The following is a 19,900-nucleotide window of genomic DNA, read 5'->3' on the forward strand; positions in this document are numbered from 1 at the left end:
GAAGGGAGATATTAACTGTATCAAATGCCCTTCTTAAGTCCAGAAAAGCAGTGCCAGTTAGTTTACTAAGCTCCATGTTGGAGTATGTGTGTCATCTGTGAGGGAGTAATTGTCTATGAGTGTTGTAATTTGAGCAGAAGCTGTGTTGTTTATCAGAGGGAATGTCATATTTGTGATATATTTCAGCATCTGACTATAGACAATTTTTCATAAACGTTTTAATATAGATTTGCTTTACTGTACATTTACTACAGGTAGCGAGTATCCATGCTTTACTTACTGTGCAGCTACAATAGGTATCATCCTTGATTGTAGATGTATTGTGACAGGTAGCATCTGACATTTTTTTATGTGATATTGGAGAAATATTGTACATCACACATCACTTGATCCTTTCAGCTGGCTATGCCTTGTTAACTTATTTTTTGGACAATTGTTCATGCATGACAAACTTGCCACTTCATGGCATGATTTACTTAAGAGTTAGGTACGGATTTGTGGTTGGCAATTGGTAAGAATAGTCAAAGGTTATAACTTGCTTTTGCTGTTACTTAAATGTCATTTTCTTTAGCCTGTCAATAAAGACAAAATATTGTGTGAATATAGCTGGATTAAGTTTATTGTGTCTTTGATGTGTTCTTAGTTCTTTGGTAGATATCCAGGACCTTTCCAGTATTCCACGAGAAAAAGAAGCTGCTGTTGGAAAGTTGGCTTGTAAAACACCACATGCAAGGCATGCTGTAAGCAGAATCAGCACACCTCGAAGTCCAGGTAATTAAGCAAAATTACATTACATTTGCTTGATGACAGAAGGAGATAGTAAGCCTATGCAGTCTGCCTTTTGAGTGCATTTAACTCATTCCCTCCCAAGTACAGCTCTATTGAGTATGTACCCTTAACTCCTAGTGGGTCAGGCCTGAGCCGTTAAAAATGAAGTTATCACCTTACAGTTCTAATAAATCCTCATTGACAGAAATCAAATATCAATACATTTGTGTATCTGAAGTAGTTTACTTCATTTGGTCTTCAACCTGTGGGTTATGGATCCGTATCGGATCTGAGCCGGCAACTTTTACTAGCATCTGTTCCGAGCTCCAAACTCCTCCCCTTACCCATAATACACCTCCACTGCCTTCTTTCCCCAGATCTCGTTTGTCACGAATAGCTTATGCATCGTGATCTCTTGAGCTCCAACTTTGTCAAGTGGATAAAAAACCTTTTGAATATCTTTTTTTCTTTCAAAATCGTTAGGTAGTGTTAGTATAGGTTCCCCTTTCTCCTCCCCTCGTTTGGTGCGTTGAGTTATAGTGTTTTAGGGTAGTTAGAGTAGTTTGTATTGTTGTGTGGATTTTTGCTTCCCCTCCCTCCTCAGTGTTTTCTGTGTACGAGTGTGGTGAGTGAGTGTGTTTGTCAGAAAGAAACAACTTTTTTTCTTCAGTTTTCTTTCTACTGATAGTATGGCTGACAAACCTATTTTCAAACGTTGCACTAAGTGTGGCCATAAATTATCCCCTGTGGATAGCCACACTCTGTGTGTTATGTGCTTGGGCCTGGCCCATCTGAGTGTGGACTGCACTATATATGCGGGCTTCAACCTCTGCGCCATTAAGGATAGGAAGGCCAAGTTGGCCCTCAAAGGCCTCCTTCCCCCTTCAGAGACTGTTCCCTCATCTCCGACTTCGGTCACAGTGGCTGCTGTGGCTGCCTCTCCTTCCTGTCTTCCCCTGGCTTCTCCTCTCTCCCAGGCTGGGACTCAACCTCCTGTACAAAAGCCTCTGTAAGTGGAGCGGAAAAGGGGCAGAGAGAAAGAGAAGGAGTCAAAGGCGAGGGGAAAAGCGAAAGAGGTCTCTGGACCTCCCTTCTCTTGTGAAAATGTTATGGATTCGTGACTCCCCTCAGCTCCGATCTTCGAGGTTCTCCCCGGAGTTGGAGGAGACACGTTCAGCCTCTAGAGCCTCAGTGCCCCAACCTGCCAGGTCGAAGTCCTTGGCCTCGTCAAGGTCCACCCGGTCTTTGTCTGAGGGTGATATGGATAAAATGATGAGGAGATTTATCCATACTCAGATCCAGATGGGGGTCTTGCCAGCCCCCTCTCCCTCAGGACGGGGAGTTCACTTCCTTTTTTCCAGCTATCTCCTTCTCCAATCCGACCTTCGGGTTCGGAGTATTTGGATCTGAGGATGGCTTTGGTCAGGGGGTCGGTGCCGATGCTACCTGCTTCCTCGATGCCGACAGCTGCCTGTAGCGTGTTGGATCTGAGCCGCTCTCGGAGCCAGAGCTTAGGTGTCAGATCCGAGGGAGTGGAACTTTTTTCATCGGCTCCGCCTTTGTCGGGCCAAGTTCCCTCCCACAGAGCTCCGTCCACTTCGAGCCTGGCTCCAATTCTCTCGTTGGACCCGGGGAGACCGGCCTCCTTATTGGTTTCTCAGGAGGTTCGCTGTCCTTCGGCGATCAACGTGGTAGAAACGGTTCTCTCTGCTGGATCGAGACCCCTGACTGCTCCCTCGGACTCCATCCAGACTTCCTTGGACTCCATCCAGACCTCCTCGGCTCTGTCTACGGTTCCCATCATTTTATTAGAGGAACAGCCTGTGCTCGAGGAGCCCCACACGGTTCCCTCTGAGGAACAAGTGGCTTGCGAGTTCCCCCCAGAGAGCCCCACTGGAGAGGTACCGCGCAAGCATACGTGCAAGAGGAGGCACCTGGACTCCCCCGAGTCCCTCACCAAGGACACGGACTTGGATGATGGAGAAGGTCCCCGGTCAGCTCCTGAGGATGTCTCCTTCGGAGACATCATGGAAATCCTGCGCCAACGAGGAGGTTGGTCTGCCCCAAAACTTTCTTCTGACGAGTCCGTGTTCCTGGAGGTTTTCGGCACGGGCCCATCTACTTCCTGGGTGTCCCCTTCCGCGCATCCTTTGGTGGATCTGGTCACCTCACAGGTATGGAAGGAGCCAGACACCATGGAACCAATTCCAAAAAGACCCGACAATATTTTAAGCTCCCCCCATAGACAGACCAGCATGGAATACGGGCTCCCCCGTAGATGCTATGATAGTAGCAGCAGCCACAAAGAAGGAACTTGCTCAGAAGAGTTCCTCAGTTCATCCTCCTGACCGAGAGTCGCGGATGATGGGCTGCCTATGGAAGCAGGTTTACGCTTCAGCTACCTTTTCGATTAGGGTGCTGAACTACCTGGCCCATGTCAGCAGACTCTAACACGACCTGGTAAAGGAGCTGGAGGAGTCTCCCCTCACGTCCATGTTGCAGAGGACAAGGCTTTGTTCTCCGTGAGGATGGCCACTTTAAAAGCAGTCTCCAACACGTCCATGCGACTCCTTTCACATGCTGCGGAAGGAGCATTTAGGACGGCCGGGTCTGGCATGTCCATGAGGCGCAACGCCTGGCTTAGGTTATGTCAGTTTTCGGAACCCTTCAAGGCGTCTTTTGCCAATGCGCCTTATGACGGCTCTACTCTCTTTGGTAAGACTGTCAAGGAGACATTAGTCCAGAGTGAGAAGGATGGGAAGACACTGTCTGCCATCAGGATCCGCTTCTCGAACCCTCAAAGGTCCTTTTCCCAGAACCAGAGAGGGCAAAAGAAGATGTGGTTCCTGAAGTCACAGTATTCCCGGGACACTCAGAGCTCTTCTTCCCCCAGAGGCAGAGGGGGACAGAATGGATGCCGGCCCATGGCAGAGGGGATCCGAGAAATTTTTGGTCTCGAAAACCTTTCTCAGACAGATCCGGGCAGCAACCCAGAGGGGTTGCCCGACTGCTCTACTCTGGAGGTAGTCGGGGGACAATTGTCCTTGCACCTAGCGCTGTGGGACTCCATAACAGCAGACTGCTGCGTGCTTCAGATCATATCCAGAGGATACTGTATCCCCTTCGTGGGTGCCTCCAAATCTTCCAGACACCTCCTGGACGTACCACCCCATGCAAAGGGAGGCAGCAGCACAGGAAATTTCCAAGCTGCTAGAAAAACGAGCCATTAAAACTGCCCCCTCCCCCCCGATCAGTCCGGATCTGGCTTCTTCTCCAGGTTCTTTTAGGTGCCAAAGAAAACGGGACTTCAGGCCCATTCTGGACCTCTCTACCCTGAACCTGTCAGTTGCCAAAGAGAAGTTTTGGATGGTCACATTACAGTCCATCATGCAGTACATGCAAGAGAGCAACTGGATGTGCTCGTTAGACCTCCAGGATGCTTAATATCACATAAAAATGCACAAAAGCTCCAGGAGGTTCCTCCGCTTCCGGCTATGAGTCCGTCATTACCATTTTCAAGCCCTACCGTTTGGTCTCACCAGAGCCCCCAGGGTGTTTACCAAAGTGATGACGGTGGTAGCTCCTCACCTGAGGCTTCAGGGGATTCAGGTCTCTCCGTACCTGGACAATTGTCTCCTCACTGCTCCTACCAGGCTTCTACTCTCCCAAACCAGAGATTATTTCCTGACTCTTGCCCTGCGTTTGGGGATCACAATCAAGGCATCCAAATCTCTCCTAGATCCTGTACAGGTGATAGACTACATTGGTGCCAGGATAGATACTCTTCAGTGCAAAATCTTCCTGACCTCGGAGAGAGTTCAAAACCTGAGGTTGCATGTTTCCCTGATCTATCACTCCCATTTCCCAACGGTAGAATCGGTGTTGAGGGCCTTAGGCTCGACGGCGGTGACTATAACCCTTTTCTCGTGTGCCCAGTTACACATGAGAATTTTACAGTGGACTCTAGCTGTACAGTGGTCCCTGTTGGAACTGCCATTGGCATATCCAATTCAACTCAGTCAAGTCTGTCGGTCGTCCCTCATATGGTAGATGTGCTCTCCGGACATTTTGGAGGGATGACCCTTTGTTCCAGTCTCGGCCCGAGCCACAGTGACCACAGATGCCTCCCAACTCAGGTGGGGGGCATTGTTCGGGCAGGAAAGTCCAAGGCCTGTGGTCCCCCATAGAGACCAGCTTGCATATAAATGTCCTGAGATGAGGGTGGTCCTTCTAACGTTGCAGGCCCTTCATGCCTTTCTTCCTCTGGGAATGATTGTAATTCAGTCAGACAACATGTCAGTGATTTGGTATATCAACAAACAGTGAGGGACCAGATCTTACCCCCTTTGAATGGGCGATCTCCACCGGTCGCTTTCTCATTGCATTGCACATTCTGGGATGGTCCAACATCCTAGTGGACAGGCTAAGTCGGATAATTCTGATGCCTTATGAGTGGTCTCTGAATCTGTCAGTAGCAGAACAGATCTTCAGTGAATGGGGTCAACCTTGCAGCGATCTCTTCGCATCTACTTCCAGCGTGAAGTGCAGTGACTTTTTCGCTCTGAACCCCCTAGTGGGAGTGTCCCCCAGAGAAGCTGTAGTTCATACTTTGCCTCCCAGTCTTCTGTATGCATACCCGCCAGTACCTCTTATTCCGAGGTTTCTACAGCAAGCTCGTAGACTGGGGAGAAAAGTGATCCTCATTGCCCCGTTCTGGTATGGTTTCCCTTCCTTTGGTCTCACCTTCTGGATCCGTCTTGGATCCTAGATCCCATTCAGGATCTAATTTCACACCCTTCGGGGGTGCCTCATCTGAATTTGGACAGTCTGAAGCTCACAGCTTGGCTGCTCCAGTTCCCGTGATTGCTAGGACTCCTGGACTATCCTCCTCGGTTAAATCTATTTTGGTGGCTGCTCATAAGTCTTCGCCCAGGAAGGTTTATCACAGCAGATGGAAACGTTTTTCCTTTTGGGCCTCTCAAAGAAGTTTAGACCCTTTCACAGCTTCGATTTCAGCCATTCTTGATTTTTTAGCTGATATTTTTCAGCACGGAGCTAGTTCTTCTGCTGTCAAGGTTCAGTTGGCTTCCATCTCTCATTTTCATGTGGGCGAGAATTCTACCTCTTCAGCATCTTTCACACTGTGTAAAGCCTTTATTAAAGGCACCTTTCTGTTACGCCCCCCGGTCAAAGATCCTGTTCCCTCATGGGACCTTGCTATGGTTCTTCAGGCTTTGGTTGCTCCGCCTTTCAAGCCTGCCGCAACTGCAGATCTAAAATATTTATCTTGGAAAACATCTTTTCTAGTGGCTATTACCTCTGCCAAAGGGGTTTCAGAATTACAGGCCTTGTCCATCAAAGTTTCTTACATGATTTTTCACAAAGATAGAGTTTCCCTTTGAACCAATCCATCCTTTCTTCCTAAGGTGGCGTTCCCAGTCAATATCAATCAGACCATCAATTTGCCTGTGTTTTTTCCTAATTTTACTAACAAGATGGAATACAAACTCCACCTATTGGATGTTCATAGACAGTTACGATTCTATTTACACAGGACAAAAAATTTCCGTAAATCTGATCAATTGTTTGTATCCTTCTATAAACCCTTTTTAGGGAAACCTTATCTGCAAGGTCACTGTTGCTAGTTGGATTTCTTCATGCATCCTTCAGGTCTATAAGGACAGATGCATGTCTCCTCCAGGTCAGGTGAAAGCTCATTCCACTAGGTCCATGGCTACATCTGAGGCCTTTTGATCTAGAGTGTCTTTGGATGATATTTGTTCTGCAGCTACTTGGTCCTCATCTCGTACGTTTATTTCTCATTACAAATTGGATTTGATTTCCAGAAGGAGAGCATGCTTTGGTTCCGCAGTGCTCCGGAATATCCTTCCCTGAGGGCCTTTCAGGAGTTTAGTAGCTGGGGACTTTGTCCCACAGGTTGAAGACCAAATGAAGTAAACTACTTCAGATAAAGATGTTGTGTACTCACCATAACGTTCCATCTGAGTATTTGTACTTCATTTTTCTTCAGCTGTCAATCCCTCCTTCCCCCGGACCTTGGCATTTGATCAGCCTACGGGCTGCAGTATAGGTCACAAGTAATTTTTCAGGTCGAGTTATCAGTATAAGGTTCAGTAAACTCGATCTGGTAATGGAAGGCAGTGAAGGTGTATTATGGGTAAGGGGCGGAGTTTGGCACTTGGAGCAGATGCTAGTAAAAGTTGCTGGCTCGGATCCAATATGGATCCATAACCCACAGGCTGAAGACAAATGAAGTACAACTACTTGGATGGAACGTTATAGTGAGTAGATAACTTATTTTTTCCATCATATATGTTTCAAGATAAAATATTCTGAAACCTTGTATATTGCATGGTTTTGGAATTATTAATGCAAATATGAACAAGCAATATTTGATGCCTAGGAGCGCAGTAAGAGATTACTTCAGAAACGCTTGAAGGCACACTCAGATGTAATGAATTCTTCTCTCTACCCTTAGCTTCCTCCTAACTGTTTCTTCTCTTGTCCTGTGTTGTCTTATATACATACCACAGTGGATTCCCTCCGTGCTTCCCATTGTGATAGTTCATTCCATAGGTCCACAACTCTTTCTATAAAGAAGTAATTTTACTAATGCAGGGGCTATACTCTGATTCCTGTGCCCCCTTTTTTCCAGCCTGTCCTTTCTGTTCAGAATGGCCCCTTCCCATCTTGGCATGATGTTGTACAATCCATTCAAGTCCACTCTTTCTGTTTTGGTCTCCAGTGAAAACAGCTTTATTTATTTATTATTATTATTATTATTAGTTATTTTACATTTGTTAACCTGGAAAGTCCGGCTGGCCTACATGTGAAAGTTTATACTGAAGTCTGGTGATGGTTTAAGAGTTTTCTGATTCCCAACCTCCTGAAGGTAGGTCTTAATTGCATCAGATTGTTTCTAACATGTCTCAAGTTTCTAAACATGCCTTAAAAAGTGTGTGTGTGTGTGCGTGTGTGCGTGTGTGTGTGTGATTGTGTTAATACTGTTTCCAGTGCTTCTGATTCAGCTACAGTTTTGAAAAGATTTGTCTGAGTATGTAATCAAACGTTTTCAGATTATTTAAAGTCAGAAATTTTGAATTTCCCCCGATAGGGAGGGTTTATTTATGCCTTCTGCTATGCAGGTCCAGTGCAATAGGATGAAAGGGGTAAACTATTGCAGAGGGTTTCTAGGATTTTTCAGGTCCTCAGGTTCTTTCCTTCCAAATCTTGTATCCCATTTAAAAGACAAAACAAAGAATCAGTTACCTCCTGCTAACAGGCAGATATCTAAGAATAAATGGCAGAAAGTGACCAATAACAATCCCAAATAGTGTCAGGTACTCTTCTCAGAATGACTGTGCCAGAAACCAGGTCACCTTCACTCCCCCTTATGTCCCTCCATATCTTCCTCTTTCACAGAGTCTGTGGTCCCTTTTGAGAGCAAATTGTTAAAAGACAAATGATTTGACGGTGCTCCAGGACGGTTACAGCTGGCAATGGAAAGAATAGCCTCCTCCTTTCAGAGGCATTCCCTCAGTGCTCCAACCCTTTACAAACAGTAGTATTTTCCTACAGAACAAACAGGAAAGGGCTTTTATTCCAGAATGTTTCTGGTTCTAAAGAATGAGCAGTGTTGGACACCAGTTTTGTATCTATCTTTTTTCAAAGTTTCCAAAATTCAAGATGCTAGTCCTTCAAACAGTGTTAGCTCTGGTCCTAGATCAGAGTATTATGGTAACCTTAAACCTCAAAGATGCTTACCATCACATTCCAATTGCAAACAACTTCAAAAGATTTTTTAAGAGTTTGTATATCTCTGTCACATTATCAGTTCTGTGGATTACATTTGAGCTGTCCAGTGCACCAAGTGTATTTACAAAGTGTCTAGCCCCAGGGTGGCCCACTGCAGAATGCAGGTTGTCCACATATTTCTTTATTTAGATGACTTGCTTATTTGTGCAGATTATTTTCCCTTTTGTCAAGGGCTCTTAAAGATCTCTTCTCTCCCAAAACACCTGGGATTGCAGTTAAATATGCAAAAAATAAAAATAAAAAATTCTCCCTCAATGCTAGCATTTCTAGGTTGTCTGATGGACATGATATTGCAAAAGGCTTTCCTTCCTCAAGGAAGGTTGATTTGTATCTGTAAGTCTTCCTGAACTTTACACGCCAGTTTTAATCTACTGCCAGAAAATTTCTTGTGTACTAGGCCTCATGGCTTCTCTGAATCTCTTGGTTCCCTTTGACAAGCTATATATGAGGAAGATTCAGTGTTACCTCAAAAACATGTAGACCCAACATTTTCATCCACTGGAGTTGTAAATTCTAATTTTAGGATATATAAAGTCAAAACTACATTGGTGGATGTCTATCAGAGTGTGTGCATGTACCTTTAAGAAGCATTTTGAGATGTAGCAAGTGCATATAAATACTGAACACGTGCAGGCATCAGTGCCATTTTGAGAGAACAGCCAGAATGTTAACATGTATGAGTGTGGTAGTCAGTCTGTTTATAGGTTTATTTAAGTTTAAGTTACAAAGCCTCATTTCTAATCTATTTGTGTGTAATAAAGCTGCTTGAACAGAACCCACAAATGTTTGTCTTTTTTATCTTGACCAGACAAGCGACATGGTGTCAGAACCGGGATTTAGAAAGCAACTTCTTTAAGCCATGAGGTGCAGAGTTGAAGGTGAAGGCAAATTAAGCTGATTGAGTGAAATGGAGCTCAGACAAATAAAAAAGGCCAGAAATGAACTTAAGGTAACAAAAACTTGCACAAATTATTTATTTGGCAAAGAAAATGAAATGGTGCATTTGTAAGGCATTATTAATTAAACGAAGGGCACAAAACGCATTATTAATTAACAAAATGTTTGAAACTATGATATTTGATAAAACTAGCAGAAATATTCATATGTGGCTCAGAATTACCTTTGGTTTGCATAACGAGAATGTTTAAAGTAGAACGGGCACAAGAAAAGTAAAATGATCATGATAAGAGATTAAAAGGGCATAATGAGCATAATAAAAAGGGCATATTAAGCTTAAAGAGCTAGGCAACTGCATATTTTTTAGTAAAAGACCATGTTTTGGGCACAAACTACTATGTTGCATTGACTGAAGCCATTCAAAGCATAGCTAGAGTTGTTCAAAGTATCTCAGAGAGTGCAAAGTGTTTGCAGAGTGTGCTTTATTATGGTGCAGTTATTTCAAAGAGTTTGCTGTGTGCCAAGTACAGTTATATTGCAAAGTGCAGTGAAAGTTTAGCCATTTAGAAAAGTTTCTTTTGCTGTGTGCATTTATTCTCAGAGTGCCGCCATTTCAAAGTGTTTATTACACTGTACAGAGCTATTTTGCAAAAGTACAGCCATTTTGAAAGGTTGTTGTGCTGTGTATAGTTTATTTGCAAAGTACATTCATCTCGAACTGTTTCTTACTCTGAGCTTCTTCTGCCGTGTACAGTTTATTCGCAAAGCACAGTTATTTTGAAGTTTTTCTTACACTGATAAGGAGTGGCTTCATAAAGTACAGTGATTTCAGAGTGTTCTTTTGCTACTGAGACTTATTTGGCAAAGTGTAGTTATTTCAAAGAGTTTTTTGTGCTATTGGGCATAATTACAAGTTCTGGCATATATAGTTATGTGTGTATGTTCATACATGATTTCAAGCATCTTCACTACTGTCTGTTTATACGGCAGAGGCATTTCGCAGACCAAGTCCACTTGTGTTTGATCATAATATAGAAGAGAATTGGAGAGTATTTAAACAGGAATACAATATTTTCATACAAGCAGCTTTTTCTGACAAAGATGCACATACAAGGGCATTCATTTTGCTTAACTTAGCTGAGCCAGAAGCTATCGAAAGAGTGTTCATTTGTGTATGCACCAGAAGTATATGCAGGAGAGGGGGAAACCGTCATATTGTGGTACCGGCTGAGTCCAGAGAGGACCCTGAGTGCTTAAAACTTAAATTTAGAGAAATGTGCAACCCCCAGATAAATGTTACATTAGAGAGGCACTTATGTTATACCAAACGCCTGGTGAAACCTTTGCAGCTTATATCACTGACTTGAGAAATAAAGCCAAAACATGCAGATTTGGTGACTTGAAAGATGAGTTAATAAAGGACAGGCTTGTGTGTGGTGTTAATAGTGCTACAGTGAGAAATATTTTGCTTCATGGCAGTGATTTAACATTAAGCAAAGCCACAGAAATTTTTCAAATCCATGAGCTCATAGAAAGGCACACAAGTATGTTTGCAAGTGATAAAAGCATGGTTTCAGCAACCTCTAGAGCAAGTGTAGACAGCATGCAGCATGTAGCAAGCAGAAACAGGCCTAAGCACATAGCACCTGCAGCCCCTGCGGAGTTTCCTGTGAAAGGTTGTAGCTTTTAGCAAGTTCCAAGACTAGCTCAATAATAAGGGCATTCTCAATGCAGTATAAGGGTGAGTCAACAAAACCCAAGTCAAGTCTTATTGTTTACTGTTGTAATTGTGGTGCCAGTCATGAGTCTAAAAGAGAGAAGTTCTTAGCATTTGGTCAGCAATGCGACAAGTGTAATAAATGAACCACTTTTAAAAGTTTTGTAAATCAAGCAAGCCTCATTCATTTATTAAGAAAGGTCACTGAAAAAAGCAAGTTGATCATGTAGAAAGCTCAACCCTATTTTCTATGTAGATGGTGACTATCAGTGGTCAGTGAAAAGGTTAATACAGTAGATTTACTGGCAAAGAATGAAGTATTTTGTACTGTCCTAATCAATGGTAAACCCAGAGAGCTCAAGGTAGACACTGGTTCAGAGTGTAATGTAATGTCAGCAGAAACATTTGCTAAACTGGTGAGAAACTTATCTTGGCCAATTGTGCGAAGCTTGTTGCTTATGGATGTGAACAGTTTCACACTGAAGGCTCAGTAGTGCTTTCATGCTGTTCGGCTGTGAACAGTCACAGTTTGCAGTTTTATGTAGTCAGGAGACTTGTGCAATCATTATTAGGTCTTATAAACAGTTTGAGAATGAAACTGCTTTCTTTTACCCAAGAAGTACATCATGTAAGCACGTGTCCCAGTTCCAGCTTTACTGATTCTATTTTTTAGAGCATGCTGATATTTTTGATGACAAGCTAGGTAAAATTCCAAATGTGTACTCCATGAAAGTAGAGCCAGAGGTCAGTCCAGTCGTCAAACTAGCAAGGAGAGTTCCAGTAGCTATGCAGGACAAAGTCAAGGTCCAATTAGACAAAATGGTACAGCAAGGTGGGATTTTCCCAGTCACAGAACCAGCTGACTGGGTGTCTTCCATGGTAGCTGTTCATAAGAAAAATTCAGATTAAATCAGAATATGCATTGACCCAAAAGAACAAGGTATTAAAAAGACCTCATCATGTACATACAGTCAAGGAAATTGCCACCGTCATGCCAAATGCCACTGCTTTTTCTGTCTTAGATGCAAAGAGTTCATTTTGGCAAGTAATACTTGATTGCACGTCTTCACTACTGACTACATTCAGTACCCCATTTGTTGGCTACAGATTCCTCAGGATGCCTTTTGGAATAAATTCTGCCAGTGAAGTCTTTCAACGTGCAGTGGAGCAAATTTTTTCAGGCTACCCGTGTGCAATAATAGTTGATGATTTACTAGTCTGAGGTAATGGTGAAGCAGAGCATGACAGAAACCTCAGGAAAGTTCTGGATAGAGCACTTGAAGTGAATTTAAAGCTCAGTCCTCTGAAGTGTAAATTCAGACTACCAGAAATTTCTGATGTAGTTCATTTATTTACCAGTACAGGCTTACGACCAGATCCTTCTAAACAAGCAGCCATTCTTGAGATGCCTCCTCCAGATAATGTCCAAGCCTTGCAGCATTTTCTTGGTATGGTTAACTATTTAGGCAAATTTATCCCTGACTTTAGTGAATTATCAGAGCCTTTGAGAGAGCTGACAAGCAGAAATGTTGCATGGTCACGGTTAGAACAACATCAGAGAGCATTTGGTAACCTCTAACAGCAAATTGCCAACCTGTCTACATTAAGGTACTATGATTTCCACAAACCAGTAGTTCTTTCCCATGATGCTTCAAAGTTCGGTCTTGGTGCAGTTATTCTTCAAGAGGGCAGACCTGTTGCCTATAGATGTAGAACTCTTACCCATACTGAGATGCAGTATGCTCAAATTGAGAAGGAACTTTTGGCAATTGTGTTTGCATGTTCAGAACTTTTGGCAATTGTGTTTGCATGTTCAAAAATTCCATGATTATATTTATCTATCCAGATAGAAACTGACCATCAACCTCTAGTCACTGTTTTAAGAGTCTGTATTATCTCATCAAAAAACATGTTCATTGAACACGTTTTCATTGACCAATATACAATGAAAACCCTAATCTCCGAATGGCCACTTCAGCAAATTTTTTTCCCAGGGGAAAAATCGCTTGGCCAAACAAAAACAAAGCAAAGTTTCAAACCCTACAAAGTGGGGAGGGGGGCTTTGCCCCCCACACCCCCTAACTAAATATACCAACTCCGAGATTGCACTACAGTGGGGATAAGGGAAAATCCCTGACGATGACCAAGTGTTTTTTCCCCTGGAAAAAAATTCTTTGAATTGACTGTTTGGAGATTAGTATTTTGCTGTATATTGGTCAACGAAAACGTGTTCGATTAACACGTTTTTTCGATAACATAATATAGACCCTGTTTTAAAGAAGCCTATGCATTCGGCTCCAGCAAGACTACAAAGAATGATACTCAGATTACAAAAGTATAATTTCAAAATGGTCTTTACAAAAGGCAAACTTCTTTATCTGGCTGATACCTTATCCAGATTGCCCTGAAATACCACTGAACAGCTTTATGCAGAGAGTTTTGACTTTAATGTCATGGAAGTGCATAATTTTTCTACCACGAGACTTGATGAACTGAGCGATCATACAAAGACTGATCCAGTTTTGCAAAAACTCAACCATTTCATCAATATAGGATGGCCATCAACGCAATCCTGTGTACTGCCAGAAGTGTAACCTTACTTTTTATACAGTGATGAGATGCTGATGGAAGATGGTGTCATTTTCAAAGGTCACAAAGTTATTGTTCCTACTTCCTTACAGCATAAATACATTCAGATTTTACATCATGGCCACCCAGGTTCCGATTCTACCAAAAGAAGGGCGAGAGGACTAGTACTTTGGCCTTCTATAGCAAAAGCCATTGATAAAGTGCTTTCTTTTTGTTCAGTGTGCAACAGTATTAAGCTGCATTTGCAAAAAGCGCCACTTCAGCTAAGCCAAATTCCTGAGCTACCTTAGTCATCAGTAGCAACTGACATATTTGAGTGGAACAGTCAACATTACTTAATGTTGGTAGACTCTTATTCAAACTGATTTGAGATCGATTTACTACCTAACCTAACATCCAGTGCTATTATTACTAAGATGAAATGTCATTTCTCAGTCCATTTTAGTCCACACAAAGTTATTTCTGACAGTGGTTCTCAGTTTACCAGTCAGAGATTTGCTAAAGAGTGGGACTTTATCCATGTTACTAGCAGTCCTGAATATCCACAAACGGCCTTGCTGAGCGCACAGTACAGAGTGCAAAGCAATTGCTGGAGAGGGCAAAGCTTGACAATACTGATATCTTCTTGCATTTACTTAATCTCAGAATTACACCCCATGACAATCTACTTGGATTGCCTGCTCAGAGACTTCTATCTAGAAAACCAGAACAACCTTGCCTATCAGTTCTACTGTGTTGGTGTCTGATGCTAAAAACAACAGAGCAATCAAAGCCCAACTTTTTTAAGAAGCGTTCTTCTCAGAAGTTCAGCTATGTAAAACGAGCAGATTTCTTTGTCTGTTAAAAGAAGAAGAAGAGACACTGAAGATGCAAATGGCAAAAGGCTTTGATCAAACTGATCAAGTGAGAGGTATATGTACCAAGCTGAGATCCTATTTAGTGGAATCTGTTGGTACAGAGTACAGGAGAAACCACAGACACCCTCTTCCTGTATCAGAAACGATATTGCAACATCATACCTGTGATACAGACTGTAGATCTCAGAGCAAACTTGACAATGTTCGTACCAAAGAACATATCTCAGTATCCATTCCCATTCCTGATGATGTCCCAGATGTCCCCAAAGTTGAACATTCCTTGAAGACAGTCCCCGTTGATAGATCCAGTTCTGACTTTTATGTTACACGGTTATGTCGTATTTCAAGACCTAGTGTAAAATAAACAGCATCTTGGACATAATTGTTTTATATGTGTCTGATTTGTATGATTACATGTCAAAGAATTAGTTCTGTAAATTGCATGTCATTGAATACTGTCATTTCGTATATGGACTATTTCTAAAAGAGGGACTCAGTAGATCAGCGCGTGTGTATGTACCTTTAAGAAGCATTTCCAGATGCATATAAACACTGAGCACCTGCAGGCAGCAGTTGCATTTTGAGAGGACAGCCAGAGTGTTAACATGTATGAGTGTGGTAGTCATTCTGTTTATAAGTTTATTTAAGTTTAAGTTACAAAGCCTCATTTCTGATATGTTTGTGTGTAATAAATCTGCTTAAACAGAACCTACGATGTTTGTCTGTTTTATCCTGACCAGATGAGCGACAGTGGAGGGATCAGATGGTTCACAGTCTTGGTCTCCATTTTTCACCACTTACCCCAATGCAATCCATGTAGACTGATTCCCAGCTTTGCTTGGGGAGCAGTTTCAAAAGTGAAAAGTGCAAGGACTGTGGAACGGTTTAGACAGACCAAAGCACATCATTATCAAAGTAATGTTGGCTTTGATGCATGCCGTAAAGTCTCTGTGATCTTTGCGATCTCCAGATCATTACAGAAAACACCATGGTGATGTGATGCATAAACAAACAAGGTGGCACCCTCTGTGCCAGCTGGCAGTGGTAGTTTGGAAGTTAGCTCTTCAGCATTCCTTAACTCTTCAGAGATTCTCCATACCATCAGAACAAAACTTACTGTCAGACAAGCTAAACAGGTCCTGGGCAGGTCCTCACAAGTGGAAACTCAATGAAGGGGTCTTCCAAGAATTGATTCAGATGTGGAGAGCACCTCAGGTAGATCTGTTTGCCTCCTTTCTAAACAGACTTTTAAACAGATTCTGTTTTAGAACTTAGTGCAAGCAAGCTTGGAGAACAGATGCTGTTTCACTTCCCTGGCTGGGAATGTTCTTATATGCATTTCCACTCTTTCCAGTGATTTCCAGGATAATTCATAAGATTCAGAAAATCTCTCCAAAAATCGTTCTGATGACTCCCGTCTGACTCAGGCAAAATTGGTTCTCTACTTTTGCAATTGGCCATGGGCAGTTACCTCAAACTTCCTTGCAAACCTGACCTCCTCACACAAGACGGGGAGTCTGATACACCCCATTCTCAAACATCTTCAGCTAACTGTCTGGATGATTCAGTTCTAATACCTTCTAGGAACCTCATTTTATTTTAGAGGACATGCAGCAGGTACTAAAGGAGGCAAGAATACCTGCTGCTAGACCCTCTTATACTGGCAAGTGGAAGAGATTTTCTAGTTGTTGTCTAGGCAATAACCAGGGTCTTTTCTGGTGCTCAAATATTTGTGTGAGGTAATAGCCTCTGACCTTTCTTAGTCCTCTGTCAAGGTATATCTTGTGGCCGTTTAAGCATTTCTGCCCATGGATCTTCCACTTCTTCTGTGTTTTTAGTAAAGCAGTTTCTGAAAGGAGTGTTACACTTGAGACCACCATGCAAATAGGTTGCTCCTTCCTGAGATCTCAACCTTGTGCTGGAAAAGGTAAGGTTCATTATGTGAAGAACTGTTCTTCTCATTGCCATGACAGCCACAAGAAGAGTAACTGGGTTCCAAGCTCTCATGGTGGGTGAACCTTGTCTGGTCTTCCATGAAGACTGGTTGTCATTAAGAACAAGTCCTTTATTCCCTCCCAGAGTTGTTTCAGAGTTTACTGGGAATCAAGTCATCAATCTCTTTTTCCTCTATCGTGACCCTCAGAACCAGGGAAAAAGGATTCTACATACTCTGGATGTGCTTAGACAGCTCAGATACTATCTTGACAGAACCAAGTCCCTTATAGGTTCATAGGTTAGTAGGAGGTTACTAGGCTAATGGCCCTAGAGCCTTTACAAGCCTAGCCATGTTATACCTGTCTTCCCTAATTGACCATGGTTAGATTGTCTTTATTTGCAGGGTGAGTCTATGACCAGCACCAACTGCTGCTATCCATGAGGGACATAGGTGTCATCCCACGGGTGAATTTATGATCTCCCATCCAGTTGTCTAGAAATAGGGTCATTGAGGAGGTCTGCTTCATGTGACTTGGGAGTTTATTCCAGAGCAGCGGCGGACTCTGGGAGACATATCTGTCCCTCCTACATGTGCTGTTCATGTCAGAGGCTAGGTTGAGATCCCTGGAGTGAGTGACTCTTGTTCCATTTGATTTGCGGGCATGCAGCATTTCCATTAGTGCAGGGTCAGAGACTGCTCTATAGGTAAGGGACAAGTTATCTCTCAGCAGCCTGTAGGATACAGAGTACAGTGACAGGACTTTCAGTCTTTCCATGTAGGTCATGTTTTGGTGGCTTTGAATTTTCTTGTTGAGAAACCTCTGTGGTCTCTACGGCTGCTGCAGGTGTCTGGTGAGGTACATGCAAAAGGGAGCATTGTATTCATTTAGTTGTCTGATAAGGGTCAATTTCAGTGGAGTTATAACACCCTCAGTGCTGGATGCAATGACCTTACTTATGAGATTTGCAGCGTAGAAGGCTTTCCTTACCACTGTAGACAAAAGATGATCTCAGTTTAGGTTGCTATCAACCTGTGTTCCCAAATCTCGCAACACTGGGTTTGAGCTTGGGGGGCTGCTGGCAATATTGTAATTTGCAGGGAATTCCTCTTTGCCAAAGGGGATAATAATTTACTTTTTGAGTTTGGCTTTGGTGCATAGCTTTAGCTCCAATGCTTTGTCTGTGTTAGCCTCTTTTGTAATATGGTAACATCATTGGGGGACTCACTGATTGTGCCCAGTATATATTCATCAGCAAACTTGGTAAGTCATAGGCCATTTACTTTCACCTGGAATTCCAAGGAATCGATTACAAACAGCAGAGGGCCCAGCACAGATCCTTGTGGTGCACTGCTGGTAACTGGTATACTGGTAGAGGTGGAATCCCCAACTTTGACAGTATGAATTGTGTTGGTGAGCCAGTTGGCTACCCATCTAGTGATGTATAGGTTAATTCCCAGCTGGGAGAGTTTCCCAATGATACCTGAGTAGGAGGTTGTGTCAAAAACCTTGGCTAAGTCAATATAGGCAGTATGTACTGTTTTGCCTTCATCCAGTGCTTTTGTGACATTCTCAAAAATGTTCACCAGGTTTAATAAGCATGATCTACCTTTAACAAAGCCAGACTGGGTTGGGTCAAGAGTTCGAAGGTCGCCTGTGTCCATGTTGAAAAGGTCAGTGATGATGTGATGATTCTTTCTATGGCCTTGCAGGTAAGGCTTGTTAGGCATTTGGGTCTGTAGTTCCCAAAGTTGGTTGATGGACTCCTTTGTGCAAGAGGATTACTGTTGCTGTTCTCCACTTTGCTGGAACAAAGCCATTGCTCAGGCTGTGGTTAAAGAAAGTGCCAAGTGGTTCCACTAGGTCTTGTTTTAGATTGTTTAGCAAGCAGCCTGGGATGTTTGTCTGATCTCATAGAGGCCGTGCTTTTGGCCTTGGAGAGAGCGGATTTGGCCTGCTCTTTGTAGATACTAGGTTGAGGACTGGTGTCAGGTATGCTTTGGGTCAGGTATGCTTTGGAGTATGGCTGGTGGGGATGGGGGGTGAAGTTTGTGCCAAATCTGTCATCTAGCAGGTTGGCAGTTTCCTCGGGTTAAGTATGAGTGGTACTGTCCATTGTAAGTTCAGCACATAGATGGGCATTTCCTTAGATTTCAGATGTAGCTAAAGAAAGTCTTTTGATTATCCTTAGCTAGGGGTGTTAATTTAGCCTTGTAGCTAGCTTTAGAGGACTTTACAAGCTATCTGATTTTCTTGCTCAAGCTGTGGAGGGTATTCTTCCTCTGCTGTGTAAATTCCTTTGTGTTCTTAGATAACAGTTTCTTCCTTTTGTTATATAATCTTTTTATACTTGAGGGCCACCAGGGTGGCTTGTTTTTTCAGGAGGCTCTGGTTTTGATCAGGTCAGGTGCAGCCGAGTCTGTACAGTTGTTTAAGTGGTTGTACAGAGCATCTGTGTACTCCTCTATGTAGTAGTCATTGTTGGCTGCATTAGCACGTTTGAGACTTTTTGTACCATGGTTTAGTAAGCTATATTTTGCTTTGGAGAAACTTTTCATTTTTTTTGCTCCTGTGGGGGTGTCAGGTCTGATCATTATTTTGAACTAGACAGATTTATGGTCTGACTTTACCAGAGAGGGCTACACAGAGGGGTAGTCCAGTGACCCTCCATGTTGGCGAGTAAAAAGTCAAGGACACTTGAGCCCCCTGTGGGGGTGCAAACTAACTGTTCCAGGGGATTTATATTGACTGAGTTCAGGAATCTCTGGACAAGCATGTTTGTGCATGTTTATGTTGCCCAATTGATTAAAGCATAGTTGAAATCTCCCAAGACCAAAGTGTTTGGTTGTATAGTGAGTGACTCTAGCAAGTCCAGGTAGGTGATGTGTTTCTCTTTGTTCATGGTGGGCTACCTGTAGCTAGCTATGATGTGGTAGGGTGTTTCACCTATAGTTAGTTGGACCTGGAGTAGCTCAAGAGAGTAGTACTGTTTAAACAGTCTTGCGGTGTATATGATATTAGTGTGAAATGAATATACCTCCACCTTTGGTTCTTTCATACTCATTTTGGGGTCTGAATGTGTGTAAGGAGTTGTAGCCATGCATGGCTGGGGTGCTGTCTGCTGCCTTGGGCCATGTCACAGTGACTGCACAGATGTTAGCATCTTTCAGGGTTTGGTGTGCTTCCAGGGAGTGCAGCTTCTTTTTTAGCGTCCTAGCATTAAGCAGCATAACCTTGAGTTTGTCTCAAGTGGATTTTTTTTACATCGGGAATTTTGTTGTTTTGACATTGCCTAAAAAGGC

The 19,900-nt window shown here is 43.0% G+C and overlaps 1 protein-coding gene across 3 annotated transcripts in view; it reads left to right on the forward strand.

Annotated features, from left to right (window-relative positions):
* TEX14 (testis expressed 14, intercellular bridge forming factor) overlaps positions 1 to 19,900 on the forward strand; it is a 3,435,352-nt gene that overhangs the window by 2,722,187 nt on the left and 693,265 nt on the right. For all 3 annotated transcript variants that reach the window (XM_044054283.1, XM_044054282.1, XM_044054281.1), the window contains one exon: positions 644 to 771. In XM_044054283.1, coding sequence (XP_043910218.1) covers positions 644 to 771 — 128 coding nt within the window. The remainder of the gene's footprint in view (positions 1 to 643; positions 772 to 19,900) is intronic.

This window comes from Protopterus annectens, chromosome 13.part0 (assembly GCF_019279795.1).
Source record: "Protopterus annectens isolate FY-2018-M chromosome 13.part0, PAN1.0, whole genome shotgun sequence".
Taxonomy (NCBI): domain Eukaryota; kingdom Metazoa; phylum Chordata; order Ceratodontiformes; family Protopteridae; genus Protopterus; species Protopterus annectens.